The 18,074-nt window shown below is 41.2% G+C and overlaps 1 protein-coding gene across 1 annotated transcript; it reads left to right on the forward strand.

The window, feature by feature from the left end:
* Nucleotides 1–2,918: 2,918 nt before the first annotated feature.
* On the forward strand, nt 2,919–6,277 carry RAB33B (RAB33B, member RAS oncogene family). Its single transcript, XM_072119429.1, has 2 exons — nt 2,919–3,206; nt 3,893–6,277. The coding sequence occupies exons 1-2, from the start codon at nt 2,961–2,963 to the stop codon at nt 4,325–4,327; spliced, it is 681 nt and encodes a 226-aa protein (XP_071975530.1). The 5' UTR covers nt 2,919–2,960; the 3' UTR covers nt 4,328–6,277.
* The last annotated feature ends 11,797 nt before the right edge of the window (nt 6,278–18,074 follow it).

Below are 18,074 nucleotides of genomic sequence, written 5' to 3' on the forward strand. Positions count from 1 at the left end.
CTGCTTGGGGAACCAGGAAACAGGACTATAGAGTCCTGCTGTTAGTGACTATTTTGGTGGTCTCAGAATTAGGGAAATTGAGCAGTCAAAGTTAGGAGCTTACCTACTCCAAAGCCCTGGGTTAAACACAACAAAATTTAACCCAAACAGCTAATGCCTTAAAGGTGTTTTCCCACAAAACAAGTTAGGCCTTAACCACAGGATAGCACCGCGCTTGGCAATCTCCATCATAGAAATGAATGGAGCAGAATGGACATGCACGTCTCATCTCATCTCGGGGATTGAGGAGGGGCCCGACAGAGGGTCCCTCGGAACCCCTCATTCTCGTGATCTGTGAAGACCTCATCACTGAGACCCCCACCGATCAGCAAGTTAGGTTCTATCCTGAGGATCGGGCCTAACATGTTTAATGGGAAAACCCCTTTGACAGAAAAGAACATCCAAATGAAAACATCAGCTTATCCCGCAAAAATGACAACGTATGAACAATTTATGACTGTCAAAAAATTAGGATATAGAGAAATTTATTAAAGTTATAAAGACACACTAAAACTTTATCATTTTGGTATCTTAATGATCGGAATGACCAGCAAAGATATTAAAAATGTGGTTTGCCATTTAGACCACACAGTAAACGTTTGTTTCCAGCATCCCAGTAAATTACATTGATTATTACTATATGTCTCTTAAAACTGAAAAATAAACATAATTTAGGTTTTGGAAGGTGGAGAATAAAAAATGAAAACACAAAAATGAAAAACAGACGAGTTGAGTAAGGGTTAAACGATTGCCCCCATCATAACACAGCATCGCAGCACATCCCGCTCTCATTGCCTCAGGGCTGGAGTTTGTAAAGAGGCCACGCCCTGCACATGGGTAGCACGCTGATGACATCATTCCCAGAACGGCCATCTTTGTTTTGGGAAAAGTCAACCAAAAGCTTTTCAGCAATGCCCATTTCCGAAATGGCGACATTGTTTATTCTGTCCCCGTAGGGTGGAGGCTGGGACGGTGACGAGGTCCTGGTAGGAGGAGCGAGTAAATGCCTAAGCAGCCGGCCGCTAAGCTAGAGGCAGCAGGGGCAGGTGTGGAGAGATACGCCGGCTTTACCTTGTCTTTTCCCTGTAAGCCCGTGTGGTGAGCGCCTTCTGCTCCGTGCCGGCCTCAGCGGCTATTTGTCGGGGTACAGGCGGACCCCCGTTAGGTGAGTATCTGTGCGCGCGCTCCCGGGGTGTAGACGTGGACGCGCGCTCCCTCCATCTGTTCCCCGGGGTCGTGCACCGGGTGTAGCTGTAGCATCTGCTGGTAACATGTACCTGGCACCCAGGATGCATGGAGGAGGAAGCATGTTATCAACTGGTGGCAGCACCATTCCTGTGTGTAAGTGCTCGCCCAGGAGGAGGTGATGCCCGGGCACTGCAGTGTGGTGGGCATTGTACCAGCAATCCTCTGACCCCACAACATGGAGGTGCACGGGTGTGCTGTGCCTGGGATAACATGTCTAGGAGTAGAAAACATGGCCGCCAGGACATCACTACAGTTATCTCCATTCACATCAATGGAAAAGTAGGCTTAAAGAGGTTGTCCCATTTTATCCTGTTATCCCCGCTCCACAGAATTGGGGGTCGGATTGCCGGCTGCTCCTGCCACTCCATTCATTGTAAGATTGGCGAAAGAGACCAAAAAAGCTTTTGTCTCACTCCAGATCTCCAACATTAAATGGAGCAGCAGAACACATGCTCAACCTGCCACAACATCAGGACAGCGGACAACCCCTTTAACTCATGGACAGGGGTGACATTGTTTCTAATCTTGAGCACCTCAGTTTATGTGCCAACATTATGTGTAATGTAAGGTCATGTTTACACGGTACGTTTTCTGAAACAATACAAAGGCTCCAACCGACTGCTCCCGTACTATGAATGGAGAACAGGCCGAGCATGCTGTATTTTACTATATGAGGGGAAAACCTTTTCCACTTCCTACTGATTAGTACAAGCACATTAAAAGTTTGAACAGTTTCTTAGTTTTAGGTTCTTTGCATAAAGAACATGGCTGCTGGATGGCAGAAATAGGGTTGGGGGGGGGAGGGAAGAGTTCTGGTCAGTATTTAGGTCATTTAGACTTCAGCTTCTTTGTACGTTTATAGCACATTTATATTGGATTTGCTGTGTAGCCTTTAAAGGACATCTACCACCAGGATGAAGGATTGTAAACCAAGCACAATGACATACTGTTGTGTGCACCCTCTGGAAGGATCTGCTTCTCTTTTATCTTCTTATGCCCCTGTTTTTATGCAAATGAGCCTGAGAGGCTCCGGACTCCATAGGTGTTAACGGAGCCTTTAAGACTCATTTGCAAAGTTTTGAAAGCCTTTTTTTCTTAAAGAGGAGCAGATACTGCCAGAGGGGGCACACACCAGTATGTCAGGATGCTTGATTTACAATCCTTCATCCTAGTGGTAGATGCCCTTTAAAGAGATTGGGGACAGTATAATGTCTTAATGGGGTCTCATGCACAATGATCTGGCCACACAAATTGTGACCATATCACGTAGGAGTCTGTGACACCCGGTCACAGTGCAGTGAGCATACAGTGTGACTTGCCCCCTCCCTTCTTTGTGCTCTGGCCAGGTTCCGTACACAAACAGTCGCGTACATGAGGCAGTCTCTCTCTTTAATGAATTGATTAGTATGTGGCTGTCCTCGCTGTAATGCACTTATAAAAATGATGCGGCTCAGTTCATACAAGCAAAGCTGTAGTTCTAGCAATAGCATCCGCTATACAGCTATGGTCACTGCTAAACCTTACCATGAAAACATGTCGTCAATCATTAGGATTCATTCCAAGTGCTACTAGCTGATTATATTCAGCATTTATTACACACAGATTCTTTATCCCTATCTAACTTGGCTTGTTTTTTTTTTTTCTTCTCTTTTAGCATTTGCCCGTGGATAAATATGTCTTCAGCCACTGGTGGAGACAGAGGACTGGAATCATCCCTAGAAGCCAGTATCAACAGCACCTGTTCTTATGGGTCTACCCGTGCCAGAATTTTTAAGATCATTGTGATTGGTGATTCCAATGTAGGAAAAACTTGCCTGACTTACCGCTTCTGTACAAGCTATTTCCCTGAACGGACAGAGGCCACTATTGGTGTGGACTTTAGGGAGAGGTGTGTGGAAATAGATGGAGAAAGAATAAAGGTAATGATAACATTCATTGCATATGTGCATGTGTGAATGGAGAAAGAGAGCTGAAAAGGAAGTTTCTGATGTTAAAGGGGTTTTCCCTATCCATAGAAGAGGGGCATAAGAGTCCAGCTACTGGGATCCCATTCTCACTAATGGGTGGAGTGGCAGGATGTGCATGCACCATGCTTCTCCATTCTATTCTATGCACGTAAATGGAGCAGCAGGATGCATCCTCATCCTTCAGTTCCACCCGTGAGAATGGGATCCCTGTTCTCGTTATCTTTGGGGGTCCTAGTAGTAACAATGAAATTGTTATCCCCTATGTGGGAAACCCCCTTTAAGTCTGGATTCGGCTCAAAACTCTGTCCAACGTTTTCTCACAACTAAATCTAAGCACACATTTTTTTTGTTGGCAATGTTTAAAGCTATCTGCAGATGCAGTGGGATATACTGCTTTACTTTCACTGCGGAATAGACCTGCTGCATTTGACATTTTAGTGTATAAATCCCATCCCTTTATGCTATATTACCATGTGACATGCATCACTTGCTGGAAGGGCCAAAGGGAATGTGATCCTTAAATAAGTTGCACACGATAGAAAAAAAAAAACAAATGGTCCATGCACTGGACTTGTAGCCTCCTACTGCATTTCTAGTCTAATTCATGCAATATATTCAATTTTTGGCTTATTTTGCAGATTCAGTTATGGGACACTGCCGGACAAGAACGTTTCCGCAAGAGTATGGTACAGCATTACTATAGGAATGTACATGCTGTGGTTTTTGTGTATGATATCACCAACATGGCTAGTTTCCAGAGCCTACCAGCCTGGATAGAGGAGTGCAAGCGGCATTTACTTACAAATGATGTGCCACGAATTTTAGTTGGCAATAAGTGTGACTTAAAGGACTCCATTCAAGTACCCACTGACTTAGCGCAAAAGTTTGCTGATTTGCATAGCATGCCAATGTTTGAAACCTCTGCCAAGAATACCAATGATCATGTTGAGGCTATATTTATGACATTGGCGCACAAGCTCAAGAGTCACAAGCCACTGGTTTTGAGCCAACCTCCGGAGAATACAGTGGAGTTAAATTCTGGAGCCAAGACCTCCTTTCCATGCGGTTGTTAGGTTTTCATTTTATCAGACTAAATGTAGACAGCCCTTAACAAGCTCAGTTGAAGCAGTAGCCCGCTTGGTTACATGGCCGCCAGGAAGATGCATGGGTTATGGAGGTCAACCTTAGGCATGTGTAATTCAGTGGTTTCGCATTAAGCCTTATGTTACCCATTATTGTAGCGTGGACTGTCCAGAAATCCGGTCATTTGAAGTGCTTTACGCCACCAAACTGTTTTTTTGTTTGTTTGTTTTTTTTTTGTGTGTGTATGTTTCCATCACTTTTGTCTGTTATGTTTTTTTTTTTTTTTTTGTCTTTCAAGCGGCCCTTGCATCCCATGATGTTGGACTGTGAATAGGAAGCTGGTAGTGCCTTGCTGGATTCAGACCTGACAAATAGCAGGTTTATCCATGTGCCTGTGACCGTGTTGCTGCAGTCAGGGCAGGCTAGAATTGCATCCAGTTATATATTTGAAGTCACTGTGAGTAATGTTGAGTGATTGGAGTCAGACAAGGTCATTTCCTTCCTCTTATGTAGCCAGACAAGCTGAACTGATTCTTGAATCGAGACTAGGTGAACTACTACACATTGCCGGACCTGAGGATTGAGGCGTTGCTACGACTAGCACAATCGTTTTATGGTTTCTTATCTTAACAATTGTTTACTGTATTCATAATCCACCCTAAAGGGAGTAAAGTATGTCAACTCTTGGCACAACCATTTTAATGGTCATTTTAACAGCTTAAAAGAACTTTCTGCATGTCTACTATTCATGTCAAGTATTTTGCTGTGTACTTGTGATAGGACATGCACTTAATATTTTATATGTAATGTTCAAAACAGGGAATACTGGATTCTTCCCTCCAGGTCTTACAGGGAAGAATATATGTCTGCCTATATTGTCAACTTAACAAATAACACAATACATTTTACTATATCCTTAACATATTGATATTTCATTGAGGATACTTTCACATGACTGTATTTTATTTTTCTTTGATTCATGCTATTGCTACAAGGTGTTAAATTTGCAAATATCATGTATCTGCTGGCATCTAATGTTTGAGGATGCAGTCAGAGATTTTCTGCTGTTGGGTTGTAGCACCTCAACATGAGCTTCTGATGCTAGTAAAAAAAAAAAAAGCCTGATCTTTCATAAAAAAAAACATGCTAAAATGCCCAAGTAGGTTTGTATTCAGATTATGTGCAATTGTTATATAGCCTATGCTGGACGTGCTCCTTTTTATAGACATATACAGGCAGTCCCCTACTTAAGGACCCCGATTTGCAGACGAACCCCAGTGGTGAAGCTCTCTGGATGCTTTACTTTAATCCCATGCTGCAATGATCAGCTGTTAAGTGTCTATAATGAGGGTTTATTGAAAATCCTTGGTCACATTCCAGCAAAAAAATTTTGAGACTCCAATTGTCATTGGGGCAAAAAGAAATTTTGTCTGGATCGACAATTATAAAATATACAATTTTGACTTGCATACAAATTCAACTTAAGAAGAAACCTATGGCACCTATCTTGTATGTAACCCGGGGACTGCCTGTACTCCTTTATGTGTATACCGGCTCAGTTTCTCAGCACAATTTTGGCCAGTTTGCCTCTACTGTGTCCTATGACTACCTGATCACTGCAGTAATAACATTGTGAGATAATAACATAAGTACTAGATTCCTGCCCTAGCTATGTGGCTGTGACTACCAATATTGTGTGTTTTTATGTATGTGATTGTATATGTAATCTATGACAAAAGGGAATCCCATGAAAAGAAAATGAGCCCTTTAGATTGTACAAGGTCAAACTATTTTTGTGGCCAAAATGTTTTACCCTCAAATGGTTAGTGACAGCTGCTGCAACCATATGGAAGTCATGTCATCTGCAGTTGGACTTCTTTGTATTTGCAATGGCATCATCCTATTATTTTAAATAGCTGATTTTTTTTTTTTTTTGTTTTTTTTTTTATGAGACAGTTTCATCTTTATGCCAAGGAGGTTGTTCTGGGTCTGTACATTTTTTTTTTTTTAATGTTCTCCAAAATCTTTAAGAAGTTAGCGTAGTGTCATAAGCCTGTATGAAATAAGGACATTCTTTTAATACATTGAGTTAGTAGGGATAAGCCTTCATTTTGTGTTGGCTCAAATACTTGAAATATTGTGTTTCTGCACTTTTTGTATCTGGTTAAGCTTTTTCTCCTTAAAACAGTTTAAGATTCCAGTTTGATTTTGGGGTTTTAACAATTATTTCTATTTTAAGAATGTGATATTCCGTAAAGAAAATCATTTAAAAATGACTATTATACATCTATACTATCAGAACAGACCAAAAGTATATATAAAAAAGAGCCCTATGTGTTGATTTAAAAGGGAATTGTAAAAATGCATTTGATATTTATTTTCTAGGGCCCCTTACACAGTTTCAAGTGTGATGGGGGTTAGCACCTCCAGCCCAAACACTGAAGACTGGAACTGAGCGCAATGTAACTTCAGTTCTGGTCTTCAGCATTTGGGCCGGCGGTTCTAGCAAGCACATGCGAGTTTGATGTATCACACTCCACAAGTGTGTAAGGGGCCAACCGTTCATAAACTATGCAATGTCTTTATAGTTTGTTTGTATGTCTTCTAGTGTTGATTTTTGACTGTATCTAGCGTCAGTGGGTTACAAAGGCCCTCTCACCAACTCCACAATCTGCAACTCTTTCCATCCTGTAGTGTGTAAACCTCGACAGATCCAGGCTGTCTGGTCCAGCGAAGGACTGCCCATTTGACAGTTAAATTGGCAAATTTAGTGCCAAAATAGCTCTGATTGCTTGGGAACAAATGTACCAGAATCGATGTAGCAGGATGAAAGTGGTGAAAGATCCTCTTTAAGTTGTCTCCTTCTAATACCTTACTTATTGAACCATTGAAGTGCTGCTTTAAAAAAATGAACATTACTCTAAGTCATTGTTTCTTCTGCCTCATTTCTTTTTTTACCTAACCGTAAATTTAGATTCCAGTAAAAATGCTATTAAATGGTATTTTGTTTTTCTTTAAAGTGTAACTGACCTTTAGAAACCATTTTAGATATAGTGCAATAAATAAACTGAAATCTGCTCTGAGGTCTTTATAGAGTAGGATGATAAGGCGAGGAGACTAAGGCGCGTGGGTGTTTTTGTTGTGGTTTTTTCATAGCATTTTTTTTTATTCCTTAACCCCTTAAGGACGCAGCCTGTTTGCAGGTTAAGGCTCGCAACTTTTTTTTGAAATTTGACCAGTGTCTCTTCCTGTGGTAATAACTTTTGAACACTGTTACTTATCAAAGCGATTCTGGGATTGTTTTTTCCCCACATGTTGTACTTCATTTTAGTGGTAAATTTTGGCTGATAAGTTTTGCGTTTATTTACAAAAAAAAGAAAAAAATGATGAATTTTTAGAAAAATTTGCCATTTTCGAAATTCAAAATCACCGCGTTTTCAGGCAGATAAATTTACCACCTAAATAACTTGCAGAATAACATTTCCCATTTGTCTACTTTACATTTTCATAATTTTTGAAATGTTTGGATAATTTATTTTGACGTCACGCGGCCTACAAATCGAATAGCGATTTTCCGTATTTTCGGAATTGACTATTTTGGGGATAAATACTGTTTGAAATCAAATTTTACATATTTAGCAACAAAACCCCCTATATAACCAACCCATTTTCAAATCTGCACCCCTCAAGCTATCAGAAACAGCATTTACAAAGATTGTTAACCCCTTGAGATCTTCATAGTAATTGAATCAAAGTGGCGGTGAAATTTAGAATGGTCAAATTTTGTCGGTTATACGTTCATTTAGCCCTAAAATTTACACATTTCCAAAAGATAAAAAGAGAAAACTCACCAGAAAATTTGTTCCACAATTTCTCCTGAGTGCAGCGACCCCCCACACGTGGACATTACTTGTGTTATGGGGGCACAGCGAGGCACAGAAGGGAAGGAGCACCCTGCAGCTGCCAGGATTTTAGTTTTCTGGTTGCCCCCTTTTGAAGGCTATAAAATTTTCGCTTTTCCGTTATTGGGGTCATGTGATGGCATTTTTTTTGCGGGACGAGATGCTTTTTCCAGTGTTACCATTTTGGGGCTGGTATCACCTATTGTTGAAAATTTTGGAACTTTTTTTGAGGTCATGAGTAGAAAAGCATCAATTCTGTACTGGATTTTTTACTTTTTTTTTTTTCGTGTTCACCGTATAGCCTAATAATCATGTTATCTTTATTCTATGGGTCGATACGATTACGGGGATACCAGACATGAATATTTTTTCTTATGTTTTACTAAATTTGCCAAATAAAACCCTAATGTGGGGAAAAATCTATAATTTTTGCATCGCCGTCTTCCAAGTGGCATAACATTGTTACGTTTTTGGCTACAGAGCTGGTTGATGGCTTGTTTTTTGCGGGACATGTTGTTCTTTACAACAATATCATTCTGGAGTACATATGTTTTGTTGATCACTTTTTATTGCATTTTTAGTGGGATATAATAGGTAAAAATCATAATTTTTGGCGGGTTTTTGGCGTTTTTTTTTTACGGCGTTCATCATATGGGTTCAATAGTTATTCAGTTTTATTCTATGGATTGTTACGGACGCGGTGATACTATATATGTGGGGTTTGTGTTATGATTTAGACTTTTTTGAGCATTATATGTCTCTTTATATGTTTTGGGGCTTATGGGCATTTTTAGTGATTTATAAAGTAATTTTTTATTGAAAAACATTATTTTGTACATTTTTTACATGATCCACCATGGGATATGAACAAGCAATCATCTGATTGCTTGTTCTTGATAATACTCTGCAATACTAATGTATTGCAGGGTATTATCAGTGCCAGCCTATGCAGATGCATAGGCTGACACTTTGCCTTTAAGATGACGTCACAGACGCCATCTTAAAGGTAAACCCTCCAGGCTTTTCTGGGGTCCCGATCGGACCCCAGAGGAGCCAAAACAGCGATCGGCCCCCCCGAAAACGGTGCGGGGGGGCCGATCGTGGGGTAAAGACCCCCAGAAGGCAGGTTAAATGCCGCGGTCGCGTTGACCGCGGCATTTAACGGGTTAAACACCCGCGATCGGAGCCCACTCCGACCGCGGGTGTTAGCCGGGGATGTCAGCGGTAAATTACCGCTGAAATCCCGCGGCTAACGATGCCGGTTCGGCTGCTATACAGCGCTGAACCGGCATCGGCTCTGCGCAGTAGCTGTACTGCGCTGAGCGCTAATCGCGGGACTCAGCGCAGTACAGCTACGGCGCAGAGCGCTAAGGTGTTAAAAAAAAAAAAAACGCACCATATTTGCATAGTGGCTTTTTCAATGGGTCTTAACTTCTCATTATGCAGCTGGATTATTATAAATTGACTAAGCAGTTAAAGGGAGTCCACCACCAAGGTCCCTTCTTCTAAATACCTGGCATTGCCATACAAACTCCCTCACAGTGAAACCAAACATTACTTTTTTTTTCAGGAAAAGGATCTTGAAAACTTCATGTAAATTAGACTGCCTGCGGATTTCAATGCTTCTCTGTCCCTTATCCCACTCCCCTTCCTCCGCTGGGATTCCACAATATTTCCATCCAGTGAAGTGTAGAGTTGGCTTGTAGTAGTTTTCATAAAAGTACATTTAACATACATTCACCGGCCACTTTATTAGGTACACCTGTCCAACTGCTCGTTAACACTTAATTTCTAATCAGCCAATCACATGGCGGCAACTCAGTGCATTTAGGCATGTAGACTTGGTCAAGACAATCTCCTGCAGTTCAAACCGAGCATCCGTATGGGGAAGAAAGGCAACTTGAGTGCCTTTGAACGTGGCATGGTTGTTGGTGCCAGAAGGGCTGGTCTGAGCATTTCAGAAACTGCTGATCTACTGGGATTTTCACGCACAACCATCTCTAGGTCCGAAAAATAAAAAACATCCAGTGAGCGGCAGTTCTGTGGGCAGAAATGCCTTGTTGATGCCAGAGGTCAGAGGAGAATGGGCAGACTGGTTCGAGCTGATAGAAAGGCAACAGTGACTAAAATCGCCACCCGTTACAACCAAGGTAGGCAGAAGAGCATCTCTGAACGCACAGTACGTCGAACTTTGAGGCAGATGGGCTACAGCAGCAGAAGACCACACCGGGTGCCACTCCTTTCAGCTAAGAACAGGAAACTGAGGATACAATTTGCACAAGCTCATCGAAATTGGACAGTAGAAGATTGGAAAAACATTGCCTGGTCTGATGAGTCTCGATTTCTGCTGCGACATTCGGATGGTAGGGTCAGAATTTGGCGTCAACAACATGAAAGCATGGATCCATCCTGCCTTGTATCAACGGTTCAGGCTGGTGGTGGTGGTGGTGGTGGTGTCATGGTGTGGGGAATATTTTCTTGGCACTCTTTGGGCCCCTTGGTACCAATTGAGCATCGTTGCAACGCCACAGCCTACCTGAGTATTGTTGCTGACCATGTCCATCCCTTTATGACCACAATGTACCCAACATCTGATGGCTACTTTCAGCAGGATAATGTGCCATGTCATAAAGCTGGAATCATCTCAGACTGGTTTCTTGAACATGACAATGAGTTCACTGTACTCAAATGGCCTCCACAGTCACCAGATCTCAATCCAATAGAGCATCTTTGGGATGTGGTGGAACGGGAGATTCGCATCATGGATGTGCAGCAGACAAATCTGCGGCAACTGTGTGATACCATCATGTCAATATGGACCAAAATCTCTGAGGAATGTTTCCAGCCCCTTTGTGAATCTATGACACTTAGAATTGAGGCAGTTCTGAAGGCAAAAGGGGGTCCAACCCGTTACTAGCATGGTGTACCTAATAAAGTGGCCGGTGAGTGTATGTCCTTGGTTTAGTTATAACATTTAAAGGGAGTCTACCAGCAGTATTGACCATGCAAAGCTGCAGCCTGTGTTTGGTAACAACCCTTTAGATCTGTCACTATACCTTTTGTGAGTGCTATTAGTAGCACCAGTACTGGATTAATATTCCAGTGTTGTAGCTGGACATTCTGTACTTCTGAGTGAGCTTTCATGCACTTGAACCTTGTTTCAGCAGCTACTACATATCCTCATGTATAAGCTTAGGTACAAAATTGATGAAACGCTGACCGCAAAAAAACAAAACAAAAGATCTGTGGTTTGTCACTGGGAATACAAGTGTGGAGTAAAAGAAGGTTACCCTACAATACCCTACTAGACCATTGAATGTAAGATGTGGACCAGAGATGGGATCAAGAGCCACAGCCGAAGCTCCTATCATGGATTAGGTTGACCACCTTTATTCATCTTCTCTGAAAAACATAAAAGAGGTACATAAATACATAGGTGTGAATTGTAGAAGTTTACTATAAAAGTCACATTAAGTAGACTTAAAGGGGTATTCCAACAAAGACAAGATTCTTAAATGTACTCAGGATAGCAAGATAACACATTCTCTAATTCACTGTTATTAACAAAAATACAGCATTAAACAGATATAATTCCAACTTGTCTCTATAATTCCTGGTGTATACAATTTTGGTTGCCCCAGAATCTGACCGTAAATCTTCTGTCTAGGACCAGGAATGGAAAATTTTTCTGCTCACTGGAGTCTCACTGCGCTCCAGCTCCGCCCCCTGCAATCCAAAACAAGCTCACACAGACACACTTCCTGCCAGCATGCAGCGTGAGGAGACTAAATCTAAAAACTACAGGCAAGATCAATTCTTGTGTTTTTTATAGCTAAGATGTAGCAGAGCTGAAGTGTGTTATATTCATCTCATCTTTCTTTTTCTATGTGTCCAATACTAGTAATGTTCAAAGGGTAAATAAAGGTGTAGCTAAATCCGGGACCCTAATAATCTTAGCACATTGTCAGCATACAGCACCTTGCAGCACTAGGGGGATTGTAAAGTTTCTAATTAGAGTCCCCGCCCACACTCTTACAATGACCATCACTTTGTTATATTAGTTAAAACTGAGGAAAATTGTAAAGTAATGGGTTAAAAATGATCTTTATTGTGTAAACATCACTAAGGGATTAAAATTTGAGAACTTTTTTTTCATGGGAAAACCACTTTATAAGGGTATTTCCCTTAGAGAAAGTGTTATTTTGCCATCGTGAGTATATTTAAGATTTTTTTTCTTTAATTCAATGTTATCAACACAAACATTGCAGGAAGGCTGCCGATTTGTAGCGAGAAACGCAACATCTCTTGGGAAATTTAGTTCGTGTGCTAGAAAATGAATTGGTGGCTAACACTCAGTCTTGGTTAAAGTACAAATTTGGACAAGCGAGATGCACGATATGCATACATATGCAGAAAACAATGGAATATACTTCTACTGTTACAAATCACTACAATACATACGTAGCACCATCAGAACATTAAACACTAGAATTAGAGAACTCAATCATGGGGCTATACCTACCGACATACCCAAATCTCTATCGGGTGCATCTAAACATTTTAGAGACGCCTCTGATCTATGGGTTGTTGCTATAGAGAAAGTCTTCCACCCAAAAAGAAGCAGAGACTGGACCCGTGTCCTACGGCCATGAGAAACATTTTGGATTCTAAATCTTTAAATCCTAAATCCTTTAGGGTTGCGCTATAAAACCGATTTGATGTATTTCTAGGTTGTGTCACGTTTTTTCTGTAATAAATATATTTGTGTAACTGATTTGCTCAAAAGCTAAACTATTAAAATAAATGCATCACTTGTTAAGCAAAGTTTCTTCTATACATTCCATCCATATATTTCTTATGTGAATTGGTACATCAAGGAACAGTTCATGCTTACCCTCAATCAGGTCTTTTGCCTGGAGGGGTGTGTCCTTCTGGGTAGCAGGAAACATCTTTGATGAATGACTATATGGGTTTTTCTTAAACAGGTCCAATATAGAATGGATATTGTCTAGTAACTATCTGATGAACTACCATGTCAGCTGAGAGTCTGTCCACTGTAGGGCAACTCTAGAAGTATCTGTGGAAACATCTAGGAGACATTATGGGTTATTACATTTTCCAGACACCAGAAGTCATAAAGATGTCCAGCCCCGGACATAGCGATTCTTTACCTCATGAGCCTGTATGGAAGGGTAAAGCTGCTCAAGATCATTGATTTCTGCCTTGGAGGAGTTGCTGGCCACAAGTGATTTCTGCTGAAAATAATATGGAGACAGAAACAGGGAAAACATTAACATACAATATTTCATGCATTAAGCTACAAGACGAGTAAGGACAACAATAATGATCATCTACATCTCATACCTCCATGTCTAGTTACCTGATGACTGACATGGACACTGGGCTGTTGGCCATCATGAAATTACATAGGTCTCCTACAGCAAGGTACTCTATGAAAAAGAAAATGTAGCACTGGGGGAAAGAAGCGTTGTGGGGATTATTGTATCTACTACTCATTGGCACTAGCATTACTCAAAACACACATGTGGGATTTAAACACAATAGACAGACTATTGAAGAGCAGCAACCTTCAGTAAGTCATGTATACTGTTTATGGAAGTCAGGATACAAGGGTGCACAGATTGTACAATTAGGAGGATCGGAAAATATTTACTATAGTCTGGTATTCATAAAGAAAGATACATAGATGTCCAGATGATGAATAAGGAGTCTTGCCTAGATATGGATAATGGTGTGAGCTCAGGTTAAGAGGACTCTTTCCAGCCAACTTCAGGACCTTCTGCTCTAGGATGTTTGCTGTTGGTAAGACATCTCTTTCTCACCATCTTTACTGCCAGTTGCTTTTGGAAGGAGGGGCATGTGGCCAACATGACCTGGAGGAGTCAAAGCGTTAGATGAGACATGATGAGGAGACATGGGGCAGTGATATTCCTTTATTCATATTACTGCTCCATATCACACACCTGGGAGACAGCACCACAATTCCTAATACTTAGGCCTCTTGCACACGACCATGTGCTTGCCAGACTAGATTCTGTAGCACACAGCCGGGTGGAGGAGGGAACGGGGGTAAGCATTCTCCATAGAAAGTCCAGCGTGGCAAGATGCCGTTTGATCACTGGGACTGGGTGATACAGACCTCTATGGGCCATATCACAGGCCTTCACACAGTCGTGTGCATGAGGCCTTACTTTGAGACAAACCAGCAGAGAGCATTGGGTCCTCCTATTACTACTAGGGGTGACAAACTGTTCTATGCCATAGGTCTTCACATCATCACACCACCAGGGGGGCAGTGTGCCACTTGTATCACTATTAGGGGTAACCAACTGTCCTATACCATGGCCTTCTGGTTCATCACAGCAACACAAAGGGAAGGGTTTCCCTCGGTCAATACTAGGGGTGACCGGGAAGAATCTCCTTGGTTTGAATACTAAGGGTGACAGAATATTGCAAGTTATGGCTCCCCTGATAATCACAACAGCTGGAGGCAGTGTTTGCCTCTATCAATATCAGAGGTGCACCTGACAAAGCCACGAGTTACCAACCACCTGATATTTTAGGTGCCTGGCAGTAAAAACCACATCACTCTTTGATGGTTTTCTTTTTAAATGATTTTAAGGTATACCAATAAATGTATTAAGATTATATATATACACTCACCGGCCACTTTATTAGGTACACCTGTCCAACTGCTCGTTAACACTTAATTTCTAATCAGCCAATCACATGGCGGCAACTCAGTGCATTTAGGCATGTAGACATGGTCAAGACAATCTCCTGCAGTTCAAACCAAGCATCAGTATGGGGAAGAAAGGCGACTTGAGTGCCTTTGAACGTGGTTGTTGGTGCCAGAAGGGCTGGTCTGAGTATTTCAGAAACTGCTGATCTACTGGGATTTTCACGCACAACCATCTCAAGGTCCGAAAAAGAAAAAACATCCAGCGAGTGGCAGTTCTGTGGGCAGAAATGCCTTGTTGAGGTCAGAGGAGAATGGGCAGACTGGTTCGAGCTGATAGAAAGGCAACAGTGACTCAAATCGCCACCAGTTACAATCAAGGTAGGCAGAAGAGCATCTCTGAACGCACAGTACATCGAACTTTGAGGCAGATGGGCTACAGCAGCAGAAGACCACACCGGGTGCCATTCCTTTCAGCTAAGAACAGGAAACTGAGGCTACAATTTGCACAAGCTCATCGAAATTGGACAGTAGAAGATTGGAAAAACGTTGCCTGTTCTGATGAGTCTCGATTTCTGCTGCGACATTTGGATGGTAGGGTCAGAATTTGGCGTCAACAACATGAAAGCATGGATCCATCCTGCCTTGTATCAACGGTTCAGGCTGGTGGTGGTGGTGTCATGGTGTGGGGAATATTTTCTTGGCACTCTTTGGGCCCCTTGGTACCAATTGAGCATCGTTGCAACACCACAGCCTACCTGAGTATTGTTGCTGACCATGTCCATCCCTTTATGACCACAATGTACCCAACATCTGATGGCTACTTTCAGCAGGATAATGCGCCATGTCATAAAGCTGGAATCATCTCAGACTGGTTTCTTGAACATGACAATGAGTTCACTGTACTCAAATGGCCTCCACAGTCACCAGATCTCAATCCAATAGAGCATCTTTGGGATATGGTGGAACGGGAGATTCGCATCATGGATGTGCAGCCGACAAATCTGCGGCAACTGTGTGATGTCATCACGTCAATATGGACCAAAATCTCTGAGGAATGCTTCCAGCACCTTGTTGAATCTATGCCACAAGGAATTGAGGCAGTTCTGAAGGCAAAAGGGGGTCCAACCCGTTACTAGCATGGTGTACCTAATAAAGTGGCCGGTGAGCGTATATATATATATATATATATATATATATATATGAGAGAGAGTACTTTATTTGCATAAGGCCTCATAACACCAGATTGTTTTTGTTTTTTGTTTACAGTTGGGAATCTGTTCCTTCTGGAATACATATATTAATCCCAGATCATGTCATTAAGCTTCCTGAAAGCCATGCTTGATGACAAGGTAACTAAAAGAGGCGTGTTTTCCTTATCCAATCCTGGAAAACGTATTTACATATTTTGCTAGTGGTGATCAGGTAATCTGGGCTATATGAAATTAGATCTGTTGCCTCTGACAACCCCTGGGATATGAAGACTGCCCGACAGTGGGTGTATCTTATATATGTGAGTTCATAAAGCGTATGGTGTGTATATACTGTATGTCTGTATATAGCACTATATATACACAAACACTGTATATTTGTACATGGTGTGTATATATTTCAGTTGCATTTGATAAGGCAAATAAAATCTGTTCTCTTATAAACAATGGCTCATATACTGTAAGGGCCCTCACTCCTATTGTTCCATATGCCTGTTTGCACTCTAATGTAGTATTTTATTCATATATATGGCTCCTATGATTTGTAATGTGCTACTGATTATTATTTAAAAGACTGTAGTACCAAGGAAAAAAAAGAACTGTATCATTCTCATTTCCATACATCTACAGCAGCTTCTTCTACAATACTGCAAAAATCCATGTTAAAGATCTGCACCTGCTGCATTAATATAATTAAGGTTGGATTTGCCGTACAGCTTTTCTGCGTGGTAAATGTGCTACAGAATACATTAGCAGTAAATGTTTTCTCTGGTCTATGTTTCTGGCCTCTCCCACACTTCTGGCTCGTGCCTGATGTTATATATAAAAAACACAAGTAATGGTATAAAAATAAGTATGATAATACAAAAATTGTACAATATTGTTATTCCTATTGAGCCCTTTTATCAACCTTGAAAAGCCTTTGCTTGTGATGGTCACATTTTACTACAGGATTAGACTACACAGAATTTGTTTTCAGTCTTCATTCAAGACACAGATTGGCTTGTATGCCGCCATAAACAGCTCTGACATTCCTATGTTCTAGTATGACAAACTAAAAGATCCTCAAACCGCTCAAAGTACTGTTAATTTTTTACAATTATTGTTATTTTTATTGCTTAAAAAGTTTAAGTTATGCCCCCATTCTCACCAATGGGTGGAGCTGGAGGACCATGCATCCTGCAGCTCCATCCAATAGTATGGTAATGTTGATTAATGCAGATCACAGTCCTTAGCTATATCCGGCACTGCCATCACAGTCACAACAAAAACAAACAAACAGCATTATATAAACATACAGAACACAAACCTCCACAGATTTGTATTAAAATTTTTATTACATTTCAGTTAAAACATGTGAGATGAAACAATTTAAAAAAAAAAAAAACAACATTTAAAAATTTCTTGTAATAAGAATATAAAAAAAAAGGGTAAAAGAGGTCTACCGTAATAACTATCACTTTAAAACTGCAGGCACTGCTATACAAAGCACCTAAGTGACACCAAAGCACACGACCTCAAAGCGAATCTGTCAATAGAAATGTCATTTTTAACTGGTGACAGGTTCCAATACCCTAAAATTACAGATTTTTAAAAATGCCTTTGTCAGTATTCTGAATACTGCCACTACTTTACGAAACATTATTTCAGATCTAGCTCCCTGCCAGCAGCATGCGGAGAGTCCCGTAGAAGGGGAGGGACAGCTCCCATCCTCCACACTCAACCAGCTCCCTACGCCCCAGCCCTCTTGTCATGTGTATTGAGCCGGCAGGGGAGGGAGTGTGGGGGAGACGAATGTATATATAAAGAAGTGGTAGTATTTAGAATGCTGACAAAGGCATTTTTAAAATCAGCATAGCATACGCTATTGGAACCTGACATCATCTAAAAATCATATCCCTAGTGACAAGTTCACTTTAACGAT

Source organism: Engystomops pustulosus, chromosome 1 (genome assembly GCF_040894005.1).
Source record: "Engystomops pustulosus chromosome 1, aEngPut4.maternal, whole genome shotgun sequence".
NCBI lineage: Eukaryota > Metazoa > Chordata > Amphibia > Anura > Leptodactylidae > Engystomops > Engystomops pustulosus.